This window comes from Pseudorca crassidens, chromosome 10 (assembly GCF_039906515.1).
Source record: "Pseudorca crassidens isolate mPseCra1 chromosome 10, mPseCra1.hap1, whole genome shotgun sequence".
Lineage (NCBI taxonomy): Eukaryota > Metazoa > Chordata > Mammalia > Artiodactyla > Delphinidae > Pseudorca > Pseudorca crassidens.
Genome location: NC_090305.1, coordinates 49545879 through 49568426, shown reverse-complemented (window position 1 = coordinate 49568426; position 22548 = coordinate 49545879). Strand labels below are relative to the sequence as shown.

Here is a 22548-nt window from a genome sequence, read left to right as displayed (position 1 = left end):
TCCCCAGAGTTGTACACCATGCCTGGTAGATGCTTAATGAATAATTGTTGAATATAGAATAAATTCTAGATTGATAGACATATTCTATATAACATATCCTATATTGGTTCTATTCTTTATTGATATATAAATATTGATAAATATATTTATATATTTCTCCATGAACAAAAAGAAGCCCTACTGTTCCCAGTCTAAACCTAAATGAGAAAAGTTTGTGACCTGTTTTTCCCCCTTTCTGGTGTAATTTTTTGTTAGTGACAATTTTTTTCAGAAATGGCTTTTTCATCCCCTGTACAATCATAGAGGAGTAGCCCGTTAGCCTTTGAATGACATGGTCACCCCACACTATGGCCGTGGAAGAAGTGGTGACAGCATATAAAGTGCATGTGATTTCCACCCTCCCCTCTGAAGCTTATCCTAAAATCTGGGGACTCCATGTCTGCAGTTTGAAGGAGTCATTATGGGATGATTGCAACTTACTTATGAGTGGCCTGAGGCACAGCAGGATGGACAGAAGGGTCAAAACATGGAAGAGCCCTTTTCCAAGAAGTGAGCCTCTTTATTTATGACTCACCTGAGGTGTCTTCAGTCCAGGCTGCTCAACCTTGGCTAGAATTGCAGGGTGAACAAAGCATCTTTGCAATTGTATAGGTGTCTTTGAGAACTAGGGTTTTCAGCATGGGAGAAAGAAGAAACAGAAACAAAGTAGAAAATACTAATTCAAATTAGAAGTATCAATATGAATCAGTACGAATTCATGATAGATCTTATCTTTAAAAAAGACACATATTTCCTAAATTTCACTAAAATGATATAGAAACGAAGCAAGCAGCAGTGAGCTCCCTTTGCACCCATGGCTTTGGAAGTATAGCCCATTACAGCTCTTGAGCAGGAACTGAACGAGACTAGGCTGGAATATCTTGACATAACAGAATACATGGCGAGGATGCTGTCAAGGACTACTGAGAGCGTGTCAAAAGGACTCAGGAACCAACAAAGAGACTCTCACAGACTATCTATTGGATAATTAAAGCATCAATAAGAATAATAACCAAAATTGATTGAAAGCATTAACTAATGTTTAAATCCGAGAGTTCACAATAGTAAAAAAAGAAAGAGAAAAAATCTCTCATTGGTTACCCTTTGGAAGATTTCATTATTTTGAAAATTGTTTACAAAAGGAAAGAATCAAACATTTATTCTGCCTTTCTCTTATGAATTCTATCTTAGGGTAACTAAATTGATGAGGGGAAGTTTCTCATTAAAGAAATACTTCAGCTAATAAGTACTGAAGGAATAAAAAATATTGTCATTTTGCAGCCCCTGAATGAAATAATGGATCTGACATGATCACTACTGGCTGCTGACATCACACAAAGAGGAACAAGCGGACAGTACATGCCTCCTGATGGATGTGCACAGCACATCTGTGAAATGTACATGCTAAACACTTGAATCTGCATCTGATCAGCCTCTAAGATTTAAGCATAAGAAAATAGTGAGTGTAAATATTTCTGTTAACAAAGTGACCTATAAAGTCTAATAAAAACTAATAGAAAGGAGCTGTAGGTTAGAAAAAATGAAAAATAAGGCAATATTTTATGTCTTAGCATGTTATGTAATTCAGTCAAAGAGGGCAAGAACAATCTAAAGAAAAAAAAGATCAGAGGACTGATGAGTGAAGTGTGATAAAACATGTTGAAACATTTCTCATTTCTGACACCTAATTTCATTTATTTTGGCTTAATTTCCTTCAGAGTTCTATCTCAGTTGATTAGGTTCCAAATCATTTATGTAGTTGTTCTACAGCAAAAATAGCCTTATTTTATGATATGGAAAAGAAGATAAAATTTGGGGAATTTAATGAGGATTAAATTTGTAGTTTCTCCTACAAATTTTATTTTCTCTATTTAGTTTTTGCCTAAAAAGTACTATATACTCAATTGACAAATAAAGTGATAAAATTGTTCAGTATTTGCTCAAAATTAGTGGTTTTTTGGGGAGAGAGGTAGTATATAGTGATATAATATTTTCTCTAATATTTACTTGACTTGTTTAGTTCAAAAGTGCATACAATTATTTGCTCCTTAGAACTGTAGATGTTTATTCAGAGCAGAAGAGCCCTTTTTTAAAAATTTATTTTTTATTGAAGTATAGTTGATTTACAATGTTTTGTTAGTTTCTGGTGTACAGCAAAGTGATTCATTTATACATATATATGTATAAAGAATATATATATATTCTTTTCTCATATTCTTTTCCATTATGGTTTATGATAGGATACTGAATACAGTCCTCTATCCTCTAGAGTAGGATCTTGTTGTTCCTCCATTCTATATGTATAGAATGTTTGCATCTGCTAATTCCAGACTCCCAATCCATCCCTCCCCTCCCCTCTCCTCCTTGGCAACCACAAATCTGTTCTCTGTGTGTGTGAATCTGTTTATATCATATTTTTGATTCCACATATAAGTGATATCATATGGATTTGTCTTTCTGAATTAGTTCACTTAAATGAAAATCTCTAGGTCCATCCATGTTGCTTCAAATGGCATTATTTCATTCTTATTTTATAGCTGAATAGTATTCCATTGTATATATACACCACGTGTTCTTTATCCATTCATCTGTTGATGCACACTTAGGTTGCTTCCATGTCTTGGCTATTGTAAATAGTGCTGCTATAAATATTGGGGTACATGTATCTTTTCAAATTATAGTTTTCTCTGGATGTATGCCCAGGGGAGGGGTTGCTGGATCATATGACAACTCTATTTTTAGTTTTTTGAGGAACCTCCATACTGTTTTCCATAGTGGCTGCACCAATTTACATTTCCCACCAACAGTGTAGGAGGGTTCCCCTTTCTCCACACCCTCTCCAGCATTTATTGTTTGTAGATTTTTTGATGATGGCCATTCTGACCCATGTGAGGTGGTACCTCATTGTAGTTTTGATTTGCATTTCTCTAATAAGTCGTGATGTTGAGCATCTTTTCATATGCCCCATGGCCATCTGTATATCTTCTTTGGAGAAATGTCAATTTAGGTCTTCTGCCATTTTTTGATTGGGTTTTTTTGTTACTGAGTTTTATGAGCTATTTATATATTTTGGAAATTAATCCCTTGTCGGTAGCATTGTTTGCAAATATTTTCTCCCAGTCCATAGGTTGTCAGTCCGTAGGTTGTTTATGGTTTCCTTTGCTGTGCAAAAGCTTATATGTTTAATTAGGCCCTATTTGTTTATTTTTACTTTTATTTCTATCGTCTTAAGAGACTGACCTAGGAAAACGTTGGTATGATTTATGTCAGAGAATGTTTTGCCTATGTTCTCTTCTAGGAGTTTTACGGTGTCATGTCTTATATTTAAGTCTTTAAACCATTTTGAGTTTGTTTTTGTGTATGGTGTGAGGGTGTGTTCTAACTTCATTGATTTACATGTGGCTGTCCAGGTTTCCCAACACCACTTGCCTAAGACTGTCTTTTTTCCATTTTATATTCTTACTTCCTTTGTTGAAGATTAATTGACTGTAGGTATGTGGGTTTATTTCTGGGCTCTATATTTTGTTCCATTGATCCATATGTCTGTTTTTGTGCCAGTACTGTGCTGTTTTGATTGCTGTAGGCTTGTAGTATTGTCTGAAGTCTGGGAGGGTTATGTCTCCTACTTTGTTCTTTTTCCTCGGGATTGCTTTGGCAATTCTGGGTCTTTTATGATTCCATATAAATTTTAGGATTATTTGTTCTAGTTCTGTGAAAAATGTCATGGGTAATTCGATAGGGATTGCATTAAATCTGTAGATTGTTTTGGGTATGGCCATTTTAACGATATTAATTCTTCCAATCCAAGAGCATGGGATATTTTTCCATTTCTTTGAATCACTTTCAGTTTCCTTTATTAATGTTTTATAGTTCTCAGTGTACAAACCTCTCACCTCCTTGGTCAGGTTTATTCCTAGTTTTTTTGTTGTTGAGATTTTAAAAGGGATTTTTTTTTTTACTTTCCCTTTCTGATATTTCATTGTTAGTGTAAAGAAATGTAACAGATTTCTGTATGTTAATCTTGTATCCTGCTACCTTGCTGAATTCATTTACCAGTTCTAGAAGATTTTGTGTGGAGTCTTTAGGGTTTTATATAAACAGCATCATATCATCTGAATATAATGACAATTTTACCTCTCCCCTTCCAATCTGGATACCTTTTATTTCTTTTTCTTGTCTGACTGCTGTGACTCGAACTTCCAATACTGTGTTGAAGAGAAATGATGAGAGATTTTAACAGGAAGGCTTTCAGCTTTTCATCAGAGTATTATATTCGCTGTGGATTTGTCATAAATAGCTATTATGATGTTGAGATACGGTCACTCTATACCCACTTTGGTGAGAGTTTTCAACATCATTCAACATCATGAATGAATGTTGAGTTTTATCAAATGCTTTCTCTGCATCTATTGAGATGACCATGTGGTTTTTGTCTTTTCTTTTGTTGATGTGGTGTATCACACTGATTGATTTGCATGTGTTGAGCCATCCTTATGACCCTGGGATGAAACCCACTTAGTCATGGTGTATGAACTTTTTTATGTGTTGTTGGATTCAGTTTGCCAATATTTTGTTAAGAATTTTTGCATCTATATTCTTCAAAGATATTGGCCTGTAATTTTCTTTTTCAGTAGTTTCTTTATCTGGTTTTGGTATCAGGGTGATGGTGGCTTCAAAGAATGACTTTGGGAGTGTTCCCTCCTCTTCAGTCTTTTGGAAGAGTTTGAAAAGGATCAGTATAACTTCTTTGTATGTTCAGTAGAATTCCTCAGTGAAGCCTGAACTTTTGTTTGCAGGGAGTTGGTGTGTTTTTTTGTGTGTTTTTTACATTTTCTATTTCACCTCTAGTGATTGGTCTCATTATCTATTTCTTTTTCATTCAGTTTTGGTGGGCTGTATGTTTCTAGAAACTTGTCCATTTCTTCTAGGTTGTCCAATTTGTTGACATATAGTTGTTCATAGTATTCTCTTATTTTTTTTCTATTTCTGTGGTATCGGTTGTTATTTCTCACTTTCATTTCTTACTTTATTTTGGTCCTCTCTCTTTTCTTCTTGGTGGGCCTGGCCAGAGGTTTGTTGATTTTGTTTACCCTTTTAAATAATCAGCTATTTTACTGTATTTTTCTACTCTTTTTAAGTCTCTATTTATTCCCTCTCTGATCATTATTATTTCCTTCCTTCTGCTAACTTTAGGTTTTGTTTGTTCTTCTTTTTCTAATTCTTTTAGGTAGTAGGTTAGGTTGTTTATTTGAGATTTTTCTTGTTTTTTGAGGAAGGCCTATATGGCTATGAACTTCCCTCTAAGGACTGCTTTTGCTGTATCCCATAGATTTTGTATGGTTGTGTTTTCATTGTCATTTGTCTCAAGGTATTTTTAAATTTCTTCTTTGATTTGATCTTTGACCCTTTGGTTTTTTAGTAGCATCTTGTTTATTCTACATGTAATCATTTTTTCTCATTTCTCTTTTTGTGCTTGATTTCTAGTTCCATGCCATTGTGGTCAGAAAAGATGCTTGAAATAATTTCTATCCTCTTAAATTTGTTGAGTCTTGTTTTGTGACCTAGTATGTGGTCAATCCTAGAGAATGTTTCTTTATCTTTCTTTATGGCCTTTGCTTTAAAGTCTATTTTGTCTGATATGAGTATTGCTACCCCCACTTTCTTGTCATTTCCATTTGCATGAAATATCTTTTACCATCCCCTCATTTTCAATCTATGTGTGTCCTTTGCCCTAAAGTGGGTCTCTTGTAGGCTCTTGTGTTTTTTTAATCAAATCTGCCACTCCATGTCTTTTGATTGCAGCATTTAGGCAATTGACATTTAAGGTAATTATTGATAGATATGCATTTATTTCCATTTTACACCTTGTTTTCCAGGTGATTTTGTATTTCTTCTTTGTTCCTTTTCTTTTCTTTCTTTCTTTTTTTTTTTTTTTGTAGTTTGATGGTTTTCTTTTGTATTTGCTTGAGTTCCTTTCTTACTGGTTTTTGGTGAATCTATTGTATGTTTTTCATTTGTGGTCACCCTGTTTTTCAAGTATGCTAACCCATTCCTATATCTACTTGCTTTAGACTGGTAAAGACTCAAACACATTCTTTAAAAAATGTACATTTTTCTTATTCTCCCCCTCCACATTTTATGATTTTGTTATCCTCTTTTACACCTTCATGTTTATCCTTTTGCTGTTCATTGTAGTTATCATCGCTTTCACACACACAAAAAAATTTTTAACATCTTTATTGGAGTATAATTGCTTTACAATGGTGTGTTAGTTTCTGTTTTATAACAAAGTGAATCAGTTATACATATACATATGTCCCCATATCTCTTCCCTCTTGCGCCTCCCTCCCTCCCACCCTCCCTATCCCACCCCTCTAGGTGGTCACAAAGCACCGAGCTGATCTCCCTGTGTTATGTGGCTGCTTTCCACTAGCTATCTATTTTACGTTTGGTAGTGTATATATGTCCATGCCCCTCTCTCACTTTTTCCCAGCTTACCCTTCCCCTTCCCCATATCCTCAGGTCCATTCTCTAGTAGGTCTGCATCTTTATTCCCATCTTGTCCCTAGGTTCTTCATGACATTTTTTTTTTTTAGATTCCATATATATGTGTTAACAAAAAAGAGTCTTGTACCAAAATGTTCATTGCAGCTCTATTTACAATAGCCAGGACATGGAAGCAACCTAAGTGTCCATCGACAGATGAATGGATAAAGAAGATGTGGCACATATATACAACGGAATATTACTCAGCCATAAAAAGAAACGAAATTGAGTTATTTGTAGTGAGGTGGATGGACCTAGAATCTGTCATACAGAGTGAAGTAAGTCAGAAAGAGAAAAACAAATACCATATGCTAACACAAAAATTTTTTGATGTTTTAAAAAATCTGTGTACTGGCTTATTTAAATGATTTACTTTCCAATTGTGATTTTTCTCTTTCCTATTGATTCTTGCTTCTTTTGTATTTAGAGAAGAATTTTCAATATTTCTTTTAGGATAGGTTTAGTATCACTGTATTCTCTAAGTTTTTGCTTGTCTGAGAAATTCTTTATCCCTCCTTTTATTCTAAATGATAATCTGTCTGGGTAGAGTATACTAGGTTGCAGGTATTTCCTTTTCAAGACTTTGAATATATCTTGCCACTCCTAGCCTGCAACATCTGTAGAGAAATCAGCTGATAGCCTTATGGGGGTTCCCTTGTAATGAATTCTTTGTTTTTCTCTTGGTGCCTTTAAAATCCTCTATTTAACTTTTGCCATTTTAGTTATAATATGTCTTGGTGTAGGTCTGTTTGGGTTCATCTTGTTTGGGATCCTCTGCACTTCCTATACCTGGATGTCCATTTCCTTCTTTAGGTTTGGGAAGTTTTCAGCCATGATTCTTCAAATATATTTTCTATCCCCTTTTTTCTTTCCTCTCCTTCTGGGATCCCTATTATGTGTAGATTGGCATGCTTCATATTATCCCATAGGTCTTGTATATTGCTTTCATTTTGTTTTCATTTGTCTTTCTTTCTGCTTTCAGATTTGGTGATTTCCATTATTCTATCTTCCAGATCACTTATTTGTTCTTCTGTGTTATTCAATTTTCAATTTATTGCCTTTAGCTCAGTTTTCATCTCAGCAAATGAGTTTTATATTTTTTCTTGGTTCCTCTTTATAGTTTCTGGTTCCTTTTTATAGTAATCTGCATTTCTATTGATAGACTTTCTTAATCCCTTCAATATTTTTATTACCTCCATTTTGAACTCAGAGTCTATTAGACTGAAGAAGTCTGTTTCATTGTTTGTACTTTCAGGTGAATTCTCTTGATCTTTTAATTGGGAGTGATTTCTCTGTTTCTTCATTTTACTTGTATTTCTCTGACTCTATGAGTTTAGGAGAAAGAGTTATCTACTGTGGTCTTGGAGAGCTGTTTTTATGTGGGAGAGTTCCTGTGTAGCCTGCGTGGGTTTAATATTTTTGGTGCAAGTGCTGCTTTTAGTATGGATGCCTGCTGGGTCTTTCCCCAGTGTGTACTGGCTGTTATCCCTTTGATAGTGGGTGTGACTGGTGTTTTGATGACCAGAGTCTGCACTAGATATGAGTGGACCCTCCTCTTTGCTCTGTGGTTGTCACAATCCTGTCAGGGACAGGGTCTACTTTCTAGTGTTTGGAGTAGAAGCCCCCATATCCGTTTCTGACTGCAGCATGAGGTAGGCAAGATTGAAGCCCTCACACTAGGAGAGGAGCCACTGAGTATTCTTCAGCAGGAGCTGTCCACCCAGGAGTGTGCTCAGTGGTGTTGCCTGTCACCTGTTGTGTGAGCTCACAAAGTATACTGTTGCTGGCACTGCCCTTGGCCCTGCCTTAACTGTGGGAATGCAATTGGTCCCAGTGTCCCTCAGGCACTGTGTTCACAAAGTCACCAGTGCAGATCCATAGGCACCAATCCACTGAAGTCAGGTACCAAGACCACAGTAGTCATGCACTTGAACCCACTGTAGGAGATATGGAAGCAGCCCAGACTCTGGCCCTGCCTCCTTGTGCATGTACCTGCAAAGCCGACAGCTGCTAATGCTGGACTTGCCCCAGCCACGGGAGCACCCGTTGTCCACTTGGATGTCCTGCAGGCACTGAGTATACAAAGCTGGTGGCAGTGGCATAAATCTGCAGATGGCACAGCCACAGGGAGAAGGCTCAGATTTCAGCCCTGCTTCCTAAGTTGCACAACTCCTGGGGATGAACTCTGATTTCAGCCTCACCTCTGAATGTGGGCAGTCTGTTGGTGCTTGTGTGCTCCCAGAAGTCATAGAGGTGGCACTGAACCAGCTGTGATCATGCTGAGAAAGAGGCTGCTATGATGGTCCCTGTCCCTCCCTTCCTGCACCTGTTAACACTTCACTTCTATGGCAGACCTGGTCTCCTTCCTCCACATACCCCTGGTTGTGGCCCAAAGCATGGTCCTGCCCCTTTAGGCTGTCCCTGCACATCCAGCCCCAGTCCTCTCCCTGTGTCTGTGTTCCGAATCCCGAGATTCAGCACCCAGCCCCTGCCCACAGCAGCAGATGCACGTCTCAGGCTAGGGAGTGCAGGGAGGAGGTGCAGACCCTCTGTGCTGGTCTCTTGCTGTTCTGCCTGTCTCAAGCCAGCTGATACTCTCTCTTCTGAGCTTCTGGATCTCCCTTTCTGTCCTGAGTGATCTCCCCACTGGTGAAGGGGTTTCCCAGGGTGAGGGAACCTTTCCTCTTTCACAGCTCCCTCCCAGGGGTGCCAGTCCTGTCTCACTTCCTTTATTTTTTTTCTTTTGTCCTACTTGGTTATGTGGTGATCTCGCTTGCAATTTTGGCTGTCTGAGACCTTCTGTCAGCATTCAGTAGGTATTCTGTGAGAGTTGTTCTACATATAGATGTATTTTTGACGTATTTGTGGGAGGAGGTGAGATCCGCTTCCTATTCCACCATCTCGATTGGAGTCCCCAGAAGAGCCCTTTTGTGTCAGTTCAGAAGGAATTTTCTTACACATTCTTCCAAACAGAACATACATGCCAAAGATGGGAGGTACACCTCTTAGCTCATGAGCCAAGAGAGGGCCCCACAGTGCCGGTCTGGGACTGCTGAGCCACCTCACAGCTTCAGCCAGCCTGAGAGGCCACTGCTTTGAAAGATTCTGTTGTATCACACATATTTCCACCTACTGGGTGAACATTTACTTTGTCATCTGGTATGTCCAGAATTGAACTCACCACCTGCTTCCTTCCTTTGTCCACATCGAATATCATTGGAAGCATCCATTATCATTCTGCTCAGTCTTAAACCTTGTGGTCACTTTCAACTGTTCCACTTTATCTCTTGCATCTCCTAAGTCATTAACACCTGGGGAATATTCATAGTGTAGGTGGTTTTGGTTGGCCTTTGATGTTATAGCCCTGGGTTCTACCACTTACTAGCTATGCTCCTTGAGCAAATTACTTTACTTCTCAGATTCCTCATCTGTAAAATGGGGGTAATGCCTACCTTACAAAGTAGTTGTAAGAACAAAATAGAATGTCAAATGTATCTAGAATGTAGTAAGTACTCAATCAATGGCATAAGTGCTATCATTGTTATTAAGTGGGAATATTTGGTCTTCCATAGCTATTCCTTCCTTTTGGTTTCCACCTAGTCCAAGCTCTTAGCACCCCTCTCTTGCACTAGTGTCACACTTCTTGCTGATCTACTTGTTCTCCAATTCATTTTGCCAGACTTTTTCCAGTGTTCCTAAACACTTATGTCCAGTTTCATGCCTCACCATCTAACTCCAAGTCCCACTGCCTAGGCCTCCGTTATTTGCAGGAGCCTCCTCATGATCTGCCTATGTTCACCCTGAAGTCCCAGCCCCATCCAAATTGTTACATATATTGCTTCCAGAGTGATCTCTTCAAAACAGAAATCTGATCATGTCTCTCTCACACACACACACACACACACACACACACACACACACACACACCACAGAACATTGTCCAGGGGGCTCCTGGTATAAAATGCCAAAATCCCCGCCAATGGTGTTCACAGTCCTGTTTGGTCCAAGCCCTGCCTCTCTCTCCACCCTCACCTCATACCACTCTTGCCCTTTGCTGTCTCCACACTGACTACAGTGCCCATCTACCATGCTGCTTCCTCCCAAGTCTGCACATGCTCTTTCCTCTGCCTATAATGTTCTTCCCACTCCATCATTTACTCACTCTGACCCTTTATTTTGGCTCTCAGCATAAGCATCATTTTCTCAGGAAAGCCTTCCCTAAGTTAAATCTGTCTGTTACCTCTTAGAACCACAGGCCTTGCCTTCAACGCTTTCAGCATATTTACAATTTTGCAAATATACAAGTGGATATTTCACAGACATAATTCTCCCTAATTAGGCAGTAAGCTCCAAGAATACAATATTTAGCTACCATTGATTGTTTTCATTGTTTGGATCTGTGCATGGCACACAATAGTTGATTTTAAAAATACTCCCAGGGAGCTGCAGTTCAAGATGGTGGAGTAGAAGGATGTGCTCTCACTCCCTCTTGAGAGAGCACTGAAATCACAACTAAGTACTGAACAGTCATTGACAGGAAGACACTGGAACTCACCAAAAAAGATATGCCTCATCCAAAGACAAAGGAGAAGCCACAGTGAGATGGTAGGAGGGGCACAATCATAATAAAATCAAATCCCATAACTGCTGGGTGGGTGACTCACAAACTGGAGAACACTTATACCACAGAAATCCACCCACTGGAGTGAAGGTTCTGAGGCCCACGTCAGGCTTCCCAACCTGGGAACTCTGCAATGGGAGGAAGAATTCCTAGAGAATCAGAATTTGAAGCCTAGTGGGATTTGATTGCAGGACTTCAACAGGATTGGGGGAAAGAGAGACTCCACTCTTGGAGGGCACAAACAAAGTAGTGTGCACACTGGGACCCAGGGGAAGGGGCAGTGACCCCATAGGAGACTGAACAGACCTACCTGCTAGTGTTGGAGGGCCTCCTGCAGAGGCAGGAGGTGGCTGTGTCTCACTGTGAAAACAAGGACAATGGTGGCAGAAGTTCTGGGAAGTACTCCTTGGCGTGAACCCTCCCAGAGTCTGCCATTAGCCCCACCAAAGAGCCCAGGAAGGCTCCAGTGTTGGGTCACCTCAGGCCAAACAACTAACAGGGAGGGAACCCAGCCCCACCCATCAGCAGAGAAGCATCCGCTTCTCAGTAAAGTTTTACTGAGCTCTGTCCACCAGAGCAACAGCCAGCTCTACCCACCACCAGTCCCTCCCTCAGGAAACTTGCTGAAGCCTCTAAGATAGCCTCATCCACCAGAGGCAGAGAGCAGAAGCAAGAAGAACTACAATCCTGCAGCCTGTAGAACAAAAACCACATTCACAGAAAGAGAGACACGATGAAAAGGCAGAAGGCTATGTACCAGATGCAGGAACAAGGTAAAACCCCAGAAAAACAACTAAATGAAGTGGAGATAGGCAACCTTCCAGAAAAAAAATTCAGAATAATGATAGTGAAGATGATCCAGGACCTCGGAAAAAGAATGGAGGCAAAGATCGAGAAGATGCAAGAAATGTTTGACAATGACCGAGAAGAATTAAAGAACAAACAGATAGCTGGTGGGAAGCAGCCGCGTGGCGCAGGGGGATCGGCTCGGTGCTTTGTGACCGCCTGGAGGGGTGGGATGGGGAGGGTGGCAGGGAGGGAAACGCAGGCAGGAGGAGATGTGGGGATGTGTGTGTATATATGGCTGATTCATTTTGTTGTGAAGCTGAAACTGGCATACCATTGTAGAGCAATTGTACTCCAATAAAGATGTTTAAAAAAAATTAAAAATTAAAAAAATTAAAAAATAAATAAAAAAAACAAACAGAGATGAACAATACAATAACTGAAATGAAAACTACACTAGAAGGAATCAATAGCAGAATAACTGAGGCAGAAGAATGGATAAGTGACCTGGAAGACAGAATGATGGAATTCACTGCTGCAGAACAGAATAAATGAAAAAAGAATGAAAAGAAATGAAGACAGCCTAAGAGACCTCTGGGACAACATTAAATGCAACAACATTTGCATTATATGGGTTCCAGAAGGAGAAGAGAGAGAGAAAGGACCCGAGGAAATCTTTGAAGAGATTATAGCCAAAAACTTCCCTAACATGGGTAAAGAAATAGCCACCCAAGTCCAGGGAGTGAAGAGAGTCCCATACAGGATAAACCAAGGGAGAAACACACTGAGACACAGAGTAATCAAATTGGAAAAAATTAAAGACACAGAAAAATTATTGAAAGCAGCAAGGGAAAAATGACAAATAACATAAAAGGGAACTCCCATAAGGTTAACAGCTGATTTCTCAGCAGAAACTCTACAAGCCAGAAGGGAGTGGCATGACATTTTAAAGTGATGAAAAGGAAGAACATACAACTAAGATTACTCTACCTGTCAAGGATCTCATTCAGATTCAATGGAGAAAACAAAAGCTTTACAGACAAGCAAAAGCTAAGAGAATTCAGCACCACCAAACCAGCTCTACAACAAATGCTAAAGGAAATTCTCTAAGTGGGAAACACAGAGAAGAAAAGGACCTACAAAAACAAACCCAAACCAATGAACAAAATGGTAATGGGGGCTTCTCTGGTGGTGCAGTGGTTGAGAGTCCACCTGCTGATGCAGGGGACACAGGTTTGTGCCCTGGTCCAGGAAGATCCCACATGCCGTGGAGCGGCTGGGCCTGTGAGCCATGGCCACTGAGCCTGCGCGTCTGGAGCCTGTGCTCCACAACGGGAGAGGCCACAACAGTGAGAGGCCCGCGTACCGCAAAACAAACAAAAAATGGTAATAGGAACATACATATAGATAATTACCTTAAATGTGAACAGATTACAGGCTCCAACGAAAAGACACAGGCTCGCTGAATGGGTACAAAAACAAGACCCATATATATGCTGTCTACAGGAGACCCACTTCAGACATAGGGATACATACAGACTGAAAGTGAGGGGGTGGAAAAAGATATTTCATGCAAATGGAAAACAAAAGAAAGCAGGAGTAGCAATACTCATATCAGATAAAATAGACTTTAAAATAATGAATGTTACAAGAGACAAGGAAGGACACTACATAATGATCAAGGGATCACTCCAAGAAGATATACCAATTATAAATATATATGAACCCAACAGTGGAGCACCTCAATACATAAGGCAACTGCTAACAGCTATAAAAGAGGAAATCGATAGTAACACAGTAATTGCGGTGTACTTTAACACCTCACTTACACCAATGCACAGATCATCCAAACAGAAAATTAATAAGGAAACACAAGCTTCCCTGGTGGTGCAGTGGTTGAGAGACCACCTGCCGATGCAGGGGATGCAGGTTCGTGCCCTGGTCCGGGAAGATCCCACATGCCATGGAGTGGCTGGGCCTGTGAGCCATGGCCGCTGAGCCTGTGCATCCAGAGCCTGTGCTCTGCAATGGGAGAGACCACAACAGTGAGAGACCCGTGTACCACAAAAAAATAAAAATAAAAAAATAAGGAAACACAAGCTTTAAATTACACAATAGACCAGATAGATTTAATTGATATTTATAGGACATTCCATTAAAAAACAGATTACACTTTTTCCTCAAGTGCACGTGGAACATTCTCCAGGATAGATCACACCTTGGGTCACAAATCAAGCCTCAGTAAATTTAAGAAAATTAAAATCATGTCAAGCATCTTTTCTGATGACAACACTAAGATTAGAAATCAACTACAGGGAAGAAAATGTAAAAAATACAAACACGTGGAGGCTAAACAACATGTTACTAAATAACCAAGAGATCACTGAAGATATCAAAGAGGAAATCAAAACATACCTAGAGAAAAATGGCAACAAAAACACAATTATCCAAAACCAATGGGATGCAGCAAAAGCAGTTCTAAGAGGGAAGTTTATAGCAATACAAGCCTACCTTAAGAAACAACAAATAAACAACCTAACTTTACACCTAAAGGAACTAGAGAAAGAACAAACAAAACCCAAACTTAGTAGAAGGAAAGAGATCATAAAGAACAGAGCAGAAATAGAAATCAACAAAACTAAAAGCTGGTTCTTTGAGAAGATAAACAAAATTGATAAACCATTAGCCAGACTCATCAAGAAAAAGAGGGAGAGGCCTCAAATCAATAAAATTAGAAATGAAAAAGGAGAAGTTACAACAGACACTGCAGAAATACAAAGCATCCTAAGAAACAACTACAAGCAATTCTATGCCAATAAAATGGACAACCTGGAAGAAATGGACAAATTCTTAGGGAGGTATAACCTTCCAAGACTGAGCCAGGAAGAAACAGAAAATATGAACAGACCAATCACAAGTAATGAAATTGAAACTGTGATTAAAAATCTTCCAACAAACAAAAGTCCAGCGCCAGGCTTCACAGGTGAATTCTATCCAGCATTTAGAGAAGAACTAACACCCATCCTTCTCAAACTCTTCCAAAAATTGCAGACGAAGGAACACTCCCAAACTCATTCTATGAGGCCACCATCACCCTGATACCACAACCAGACAAAGATACTACAAAAAAAGAAAATTACAGACCAATATCACTAATGAATATAGATGCAAAAATCCTCAACAATATACTAGCAAACAGAATCCAACAACACATTAAAAGGATCACACACCTTGATCAAGTGGGATTTATCCCAGGGATGTAAGGATTCTTCAATATACACAAATCAATGTGATACACCATATTAACAAATTGAAGAAGAAAAACGATATGATCATCTCAATAGATGCAGAAAAAGCCTTTGACAAAATTCAGCACCCATTTATGATAAAAACTCTCGGAAAGTGGGCATAGAGGGAACCTACCTCAACATAATAAAGTCCATGTACGACAAATCCACAGCAAACATCATTCTCAATGGTGAAAAACTGAAAGCATCTCCTCTAAGAGCAGGAACAAGACAAGGATGTCCACTCTCACCACTATTATTCAACATAGGTTTGGAAGTCCTAGCCATGACAATCAGAGAAGAAAAAGAAATGAAAGGAATCCAAATTGGAAAAGAAGTAAAGCTGTCACTGTTTGCAGATGACATGATACTACACATAGAGAATCCTAAAGATGCCACCAGAAAACTACTAGAGCTAATCAGTGAATTTGGTAAAGTTGCAGGGTACAAAATTAATGTACAGAAATCTCTTGCATTCCTACACACTAATGATGAAAAATCTGAAAGAGAAATTAAGGAAACATTCCCATTTACCATTGCAACAAAAAGAATAAAATGCCTAGGAATAAACCTACCTAGGGAGACAAATGACCTGTATGCAGAAAACTATAAGACACTGCTGAAAGAAATTAAAGATAATACCAACAGATGGGGAGATATACCACGTTCTTGGATTGGAAGAATCAACATTGCGAAAATGACTCTACCACCCAAGACATATTACAGATTCAATGCAATCCCTGTCAAAATACCAATGGCCTTTTTCACAAAACTAGAACAAAAAAGTTCACAATTTGTGTGGAATCACAAAACACCCTGAACAGCCAAAACAATTTTCAGAAAGAAAAATGGAGCTGGAAGAATCAGGCTCCCTGACTTCAGAGTATACTACAAAGCTACAGTAAACAAGACAGTATGATATTGGCACAAAAACAGAAATATAGATCAATGGAACAGGATAGACAGCCCAGAGATAAACCCTCGCACCTATGGTCACCTTATCTTTGTTAAAGGAGGCAAGAATATACAATGGAGAAAAGACAGCCTCTTCAATAAGTGGTGCTGGGAAAACTGGGAAGCTACATGTAAAAGAATGAAATTAGAACACTCTCTAACACCATACACAAAAATAAACTCAAAATGGATTAGAGACCTAAATGTAAGACCGGACACTATAAAACTCTTAGAGGAAAACATAGGAAGAACACGCTTTGACATAAATCAGAGCAAGATCTTTTTTGATCCACCTTGTAGAGTAATGGAGATAAAAACAAAAATAAACAAATGGGACCTAATGAAACTAAAAAGTTTTTGCAAAGCAAAGGAAACTACAAACAAGATGAAAAGACAACCCTCAGAATGGGAGAAAATATTTGCAAATGAATCAACTGACAAAGGATTAATCTCCAAAATATATAAACAGCTCATGCAGCTCGATATTAAAGAAACAGACAACCCAATCCAAAAATGGACAGAAGACCTAAATAGACATTTCTCCAAAGAAGACATACAGATGCCAAAAGGCACATGAAAAGCTGCTCAACATCACTAATTATTAGAGAAATGCAAATCAAAACTACAATGAGGTATCACCTCACACCAGTTAGAATGGGCATCATCAGAAAATCTACAAACAACAAATGCTGGAGAGGGTGTAGAGAAAAGGGAACCTTCTTGCACTGTTGGTGGGAATGTATATTGATACAGCCACTATGGAGAACAGTATGGAAGTTCCTTAAGAAACTAAAAATAGAACTACCATATGACACAGCAATCCCACTACTGGGCATATACCCAGAGAAAACTATAATTCAAAAAGATACATACACCCCAATGTTCATTGCAGCACTATTTACAATAGCCAGGACATGGAAGCAACCTAAATTCCCATCAACAGATGGATGGATAAAGAAGATGTGGTACATATATACAATGGAATATTCCTCAGCCATAAAAAGGAATGAAACTGAGTCATTTGTAGAGACGTGGATGGATCTAGAGACTGTCATACAGAGTGAAGTAAGTCAGAAAGAGAAAAACAAATATCGTATGTTAATGCATATATGTGGAACCTAGAAAAACAGTACAGATGAACTGGTTTACAGGGCAGAAATTGAGACACAGATGTAAAGAAGAAAAGTATGGACACCAAGGGGGGAACATGAGGGGGGGGTGCTTTGTGATGAATTGGGACATTGGGATTGACATATATACACTAATATGTATAAAATGGATAACTAAAAAGAACCTGCTGTTTTTTTAAAAAAGAATACTCCCTGGGAACTTCCCTGGTGGTCCAGTGGTTAAGACTCTGTGCTTCCAATGCAGGGGCCATGGGTTTGATCCCTGGTCAGGGAGCTAAGATCCCACATGCCGTGTAGTGTGGCTAAAAAATATTTAAATTTTTTAAAATTTTAAGTTAAAGAATGTTTTTGAATAAAAAATACTCCCTGAATTAATGAACAACACTTGTGTTCCTCTCTTCAACCTAAATCCCCAAGCCTCTATAACATAGACTAATGTCATAGCCCTTTATCACTTTGCCATTAATATGCAATACCCAGACTGTGCCCTCAAGTTCCTCTCACCTGGAATGTTCACTTGACTTCCTTGCATCCCACCCAATTCCAGCCTTTGAGTTTCAGCTCTAGTGTTTCTTCTACAGAGCTTCTGAAAATCATGCTGGTCTTCATGAAGCATCCTTTTTTGTGTAAGTTTAGATCTCACCGTCTCATTTCACACTTCATTATTTAATGCATTGCCCTCTTGTTTTATATACATTAGACTATTTTTCCAGTCAATTTGCAAGTCTCATGGAGGCCAGATCATTTCTGTGTCCTCCATGGTACCCAGCATGGTGCTAATAAGCTAGGCAGATCATCAGTGTATGTGGATTGAAAGGTTTACATTTCTGATTTACAAAACCTGCTCAGGTCACATAGTAAGGGGCAAAAAAGATTTGCTGAAAGAATATAGTATACATCAAAAAACTGAACTGCAAAACAAAGTTCTGGAAATTTCCTAGGATAAAAATAAATGTATCTGGGTCTCAAACACAAGACTAAAGATTTTAGTCCTTGGCTTCTTCCATGGTCCCATCCCTCTGAGAATTCACAGTTCTTAGGCTAGAAGACTGCTAGTGTGACACAAGCTCTGGAAACATCAAACACTCCTCTCTTCAAGGTTTGAATCAATGAAAAGAACTTGTCCTGTCATCTTAAAATGACTCTTTTGACCTCTCCATGTAACAATTCACATATGGTACTGTGCATCTTCCTGTCTGTGAAATCTTTAGGATTCCAAGGTGTTCACTTAATAATTAAGTTGACTTAAATAAGCTTTCTAAGAAATAATTGGGATGAACATTTCAGGCAGCCAAATTACTCCTATGCTCAACCATATGAAAAAAAAATCCATCTGAAGTCACTTGGAAGGTAATACCAGGAAATCATTTTCAGCATTACAAGACATATTAAGAAGTTCAGTTGGAATAATCTACTACCTTAGATATTAGAACTACAGAATGCTTAAGGCTATCTGCATTGCCTCCTAATAGAACTGATGAGAAAGTTATTAAGTGAATAAAATCTTCCTGCATTACACTATTACAGTCTTACAATCTTGTCATTTTACAGATGGGTTATTAATTTTATCAGTTGTCACTAAAGTAAGGAAAATAAATTTTCAAGAATATAAAAGGATTATTCATATCTTTTTTCTAATGTGTAGCATTCATTGGCAGTATGAAGACTGGAAAACTCAAAAATGATTTTTATTTATAGTATCCAAAGCATATTGATGGAATAATTATCAATTGCTAATATAAAATGTTTATATTAATGTATAAAATGCATAATGTATACAGTGAAGTACATATACAGCTCCATGAACTTTTACATATATATTCACCCATGTGACCACCACCCACATCGATATATAGAACACTTCCAGCCCAGAAGAAGGCTCCTGCCTGCCTTTTCCTGGTCAAACTCTACTACCTGTTACAATGTAATCATTGTCCTGATCTCTGTCACCATTGGTTAGCTTTTCTCGGTTGTGAAAATATGTGTAAATGAAGTTATACATTGTGTATCCTTTTGTGTCTGGCTTCTTTTGCTCAACACTCATCCATCTTGCTGTGTATATCCATAGTGTGTTCTTTTTCATGTTTGGCAAAATTCCATTGGATAAGCACACCACAATATATTTATCTATCTTGTGGGCATTTGGGGGTTTTCCAGTTTTTGATTATTACGAATAAATGTGCTACAAACATTCTTGTACATGTCTTTTCATGAACAGAAGTACTCATTTCTCTTGTGTGTGTATATCCAAGAGTGGGATTGTTGGCTTAAAGGGTGGGCATGTTTGTGAACTGCCAAACAATTTGCTCAAATGATTGAACCATGATATGTTTTAATTCATGAATAGAGTTTGTGAATCCAAGGTAACTACTATTGAATAGTCTAAATTGTGCCTTTTGTTTCTGGTTTATTAATATGTATCGACATTTTAAAAGTATATTGTTTTACACAGGCGCAAAAACTTGGCCAGCTCAAGTGTTAGTTGGAATTAAAGGTGAAAGGATTTTGAAAGTTTCATTTAAAAAATTCATCATTATAGAATGGCATTAAACAATTGGAACTTTAATAAGTTCTGGCATTTTGTGAATTACTCTTTCCTTTACAGTGTTGGGAATTAATGTTTGGAGATTAAAATTAATTAATAGTAATTTAGGGGCTTCCCTGGTGGCGCAGTGGTTGCGAGTCCGCCTGCCGATGCAGGGGACACGGGTTTGTGCCCCGGTCCGGGAAGATCCCACATGCCATGGAGTGGCTGGGCCCATGAGCCATGGCCACTGAGCCTGCACATCCAGAGCCTGTGCTCCGCAACAGGAGAGGTCACAACAGTGAGAGGCCCGCGTACCGCCAAAAAAAAAAAAAGTAATTTAGAAAAATGTATTAAGAAATGTGTTTGCCTTGGTCAAACAAGAATGATCTGGGCTAAAACTTATGTTTTGTTGAATGATTGGAGTTCATTCCTCCTACGCCTGACAAAAATAACATTTTGATATCTCAGGCCCATGCCATTATTTTTCTATCCAGTTTTATTTTGTTCTCATAAAGCTATATAGTATTTTTTTTATTTTCATGTGACCAGGAATTATCTACTTGCTTTCACTGTAATTTGCCTGCATCTAATTTATCATTTTTTTTTAAAGGAAGAAGATTGGTCTTTATCTGTATACAAGGGATTGACAACAGAAGAGCACTAATTTTTCTGGGCAGAGACGCACACAGAGGTCTCATGTCATTTGATTCTGAATGCAAAATAAGATGCAGTTTTGCTTTTTCTGTTTCAGTTATCTCAGGGATCTCCAGAACCAATTGAGCCCAACTTTTTCACAGCAGATTACCATTTATTGCATCATTCATCAGGTCAAAACAGCCTATCCCCAAATAACCCAACAGGTAATGGTCTTCAACACAGGAAATCTGGCTTTCACAAAGAAATAGATTGTTTGTATCAACAGCTATCCTTAAAAGATTATCTTCAATTTAAAATGAAAATAGAGTTTATTTTGATTATCTGTGGTGACAGTTGGAAGGACATACAGTAGGAATTTAGAAATTCCCTGAGATTTATTTTACACACTTGTGACACCTTCCTTGATCATTTATTAATACCATAAGCAAACAGAATCTGTGTGGGTAAATTGTATTTCCTTTTACTTCTTCTTATCTGGTGATGGGAAATCAAATGCTCAAAAACATCCAGGGGGATAAAAAGTAGAAATGAAGAGCTTGAATAAAACAGAAAATTTGACACTTACCTGAAGAATCCACATCAGACATATTTAATTTTTTTTCTTTTTTGAAAAAATTTCTCATAGGGAGGCAATATAACATAGGGATTAAAGGTATGTATTCTGTAAACCAGGATGCCTAGATTCAAATCTCAGCTCAACCTCTTAGTAGCTGACCTTGAGCAAATTATTTGTCCTCACTGAACCCCAGTTTTCTTGCCTGTAAAATGGGAACAAAAATGGTAACCATCTTAGGATTATAGCAATGATCAGTGTAAATATATAAAAAGTACTTAGCCAGTAGTAGGGACTCAGCATAATGTAATTTTTCTTGTGATATTTTTGACCTCAGAAGAGATCTTCAAGCTACTCTGAGGTTACAGAATTCCTAAATAATTTTGGAATCCCTGTAAACTATAGTTATATCTCTCAGTGGGGCAGACAGATGTGAAACTTTTACTGTTAAATGAAAACTTGCCATCTACTCAGACAAAAAAAAAAAGCCTAATCCTGTTGTGCTTTTGAAGTTGCCTAATTTAGGCAAATCACTTCATGTACTAATTATCAAACTTTCCCTAAGTCTTGGACTCCTAGGATACAGCTAAACTGGATAGACAGAACTGCATTTAAAATCATCCCTGAGAAATCTGTAAGATCGAGATAAACTGTTATCTAAAGTCATTTGCTTTTATTTATTTTTAATTGAACTATAGTTGATTTATAATATTGTGTTAGTTTCAGGTGTACAGAAAAGTGATCCAGATATATATATATTCTTTTTCAGATTCTTTTCCTTTTCCTTTATAGGTTATTAAAAATATTAAATATAGTTCCCAGTGCTATACAGTAAATCATTATTGTTTATATATTTTATATATAGTAGAGTGCATCTGTTAATCCCATATGCCTAATTTATCCCTCCCCCCCCTTTCCCCTTTGGTAACCATAGGTTTGTTTTCTATGTCTGTGAGTCTGTTTCTGTTTTGTAAATAAGTTCATTTGTATTATTTTTTAGATTCCACAGATAAGTGATATCATATAATATTTGTCTTTCTGACTTACTTCACTTAGTACGATGTGGTATATATATATATATATCATTGAATATTAGCCATAAAAAAGAATAAAATCTTGCCATATGCAGCAACATGTGTGGATCTAGAGATTATCATACTAAGTGAAGTAAAGTCATTTGCATCCCCCTGGGCAGGTAGGTCAGTCACAGGCCAGACTTCTTACAACAGCAGCCCTGCTGAGTGAAGAACTCTGGTGGAAGTCTCTCAGCAGCCTGAGAGGGAGTTGACAGGCTCTTCCAGAAGCTGGATGCTCCTACCCAGAGCAGACCAGGTGTGTCCCTAGTCATGGCAGCCTGGACAGAAGCAAAGACAGCAGAACCAGGGAGCACTTCGGGCAACACCTTTAAGCTGGGCTTGAAAAACAAGCTGCCAGCACTCACATCCTTG

At 38.3% G+C, this 22548-nt stretch overlaps 1 protein-coding gene across 1 annotated transcript in view; it reads left to right on the top strand.

The window, feature by feature from the left end:
• Positions 1-22548, top strand: part of NEK10 (NIMA related kinase 10) — a 309256-nt gene that overhangs the window by 274891 nt on the left and 11817 nt on the right. Inside the window, exon 34 of the mRNA XM_067753539.1 lies at positions 20642-20750. Coding sequence (XP_067609640.1) covers positions 20642-20750 — 109 coding nt within the window. The remainder of the gene's footprint in view (positions 1-20641; positions 20751-22548) is intronic.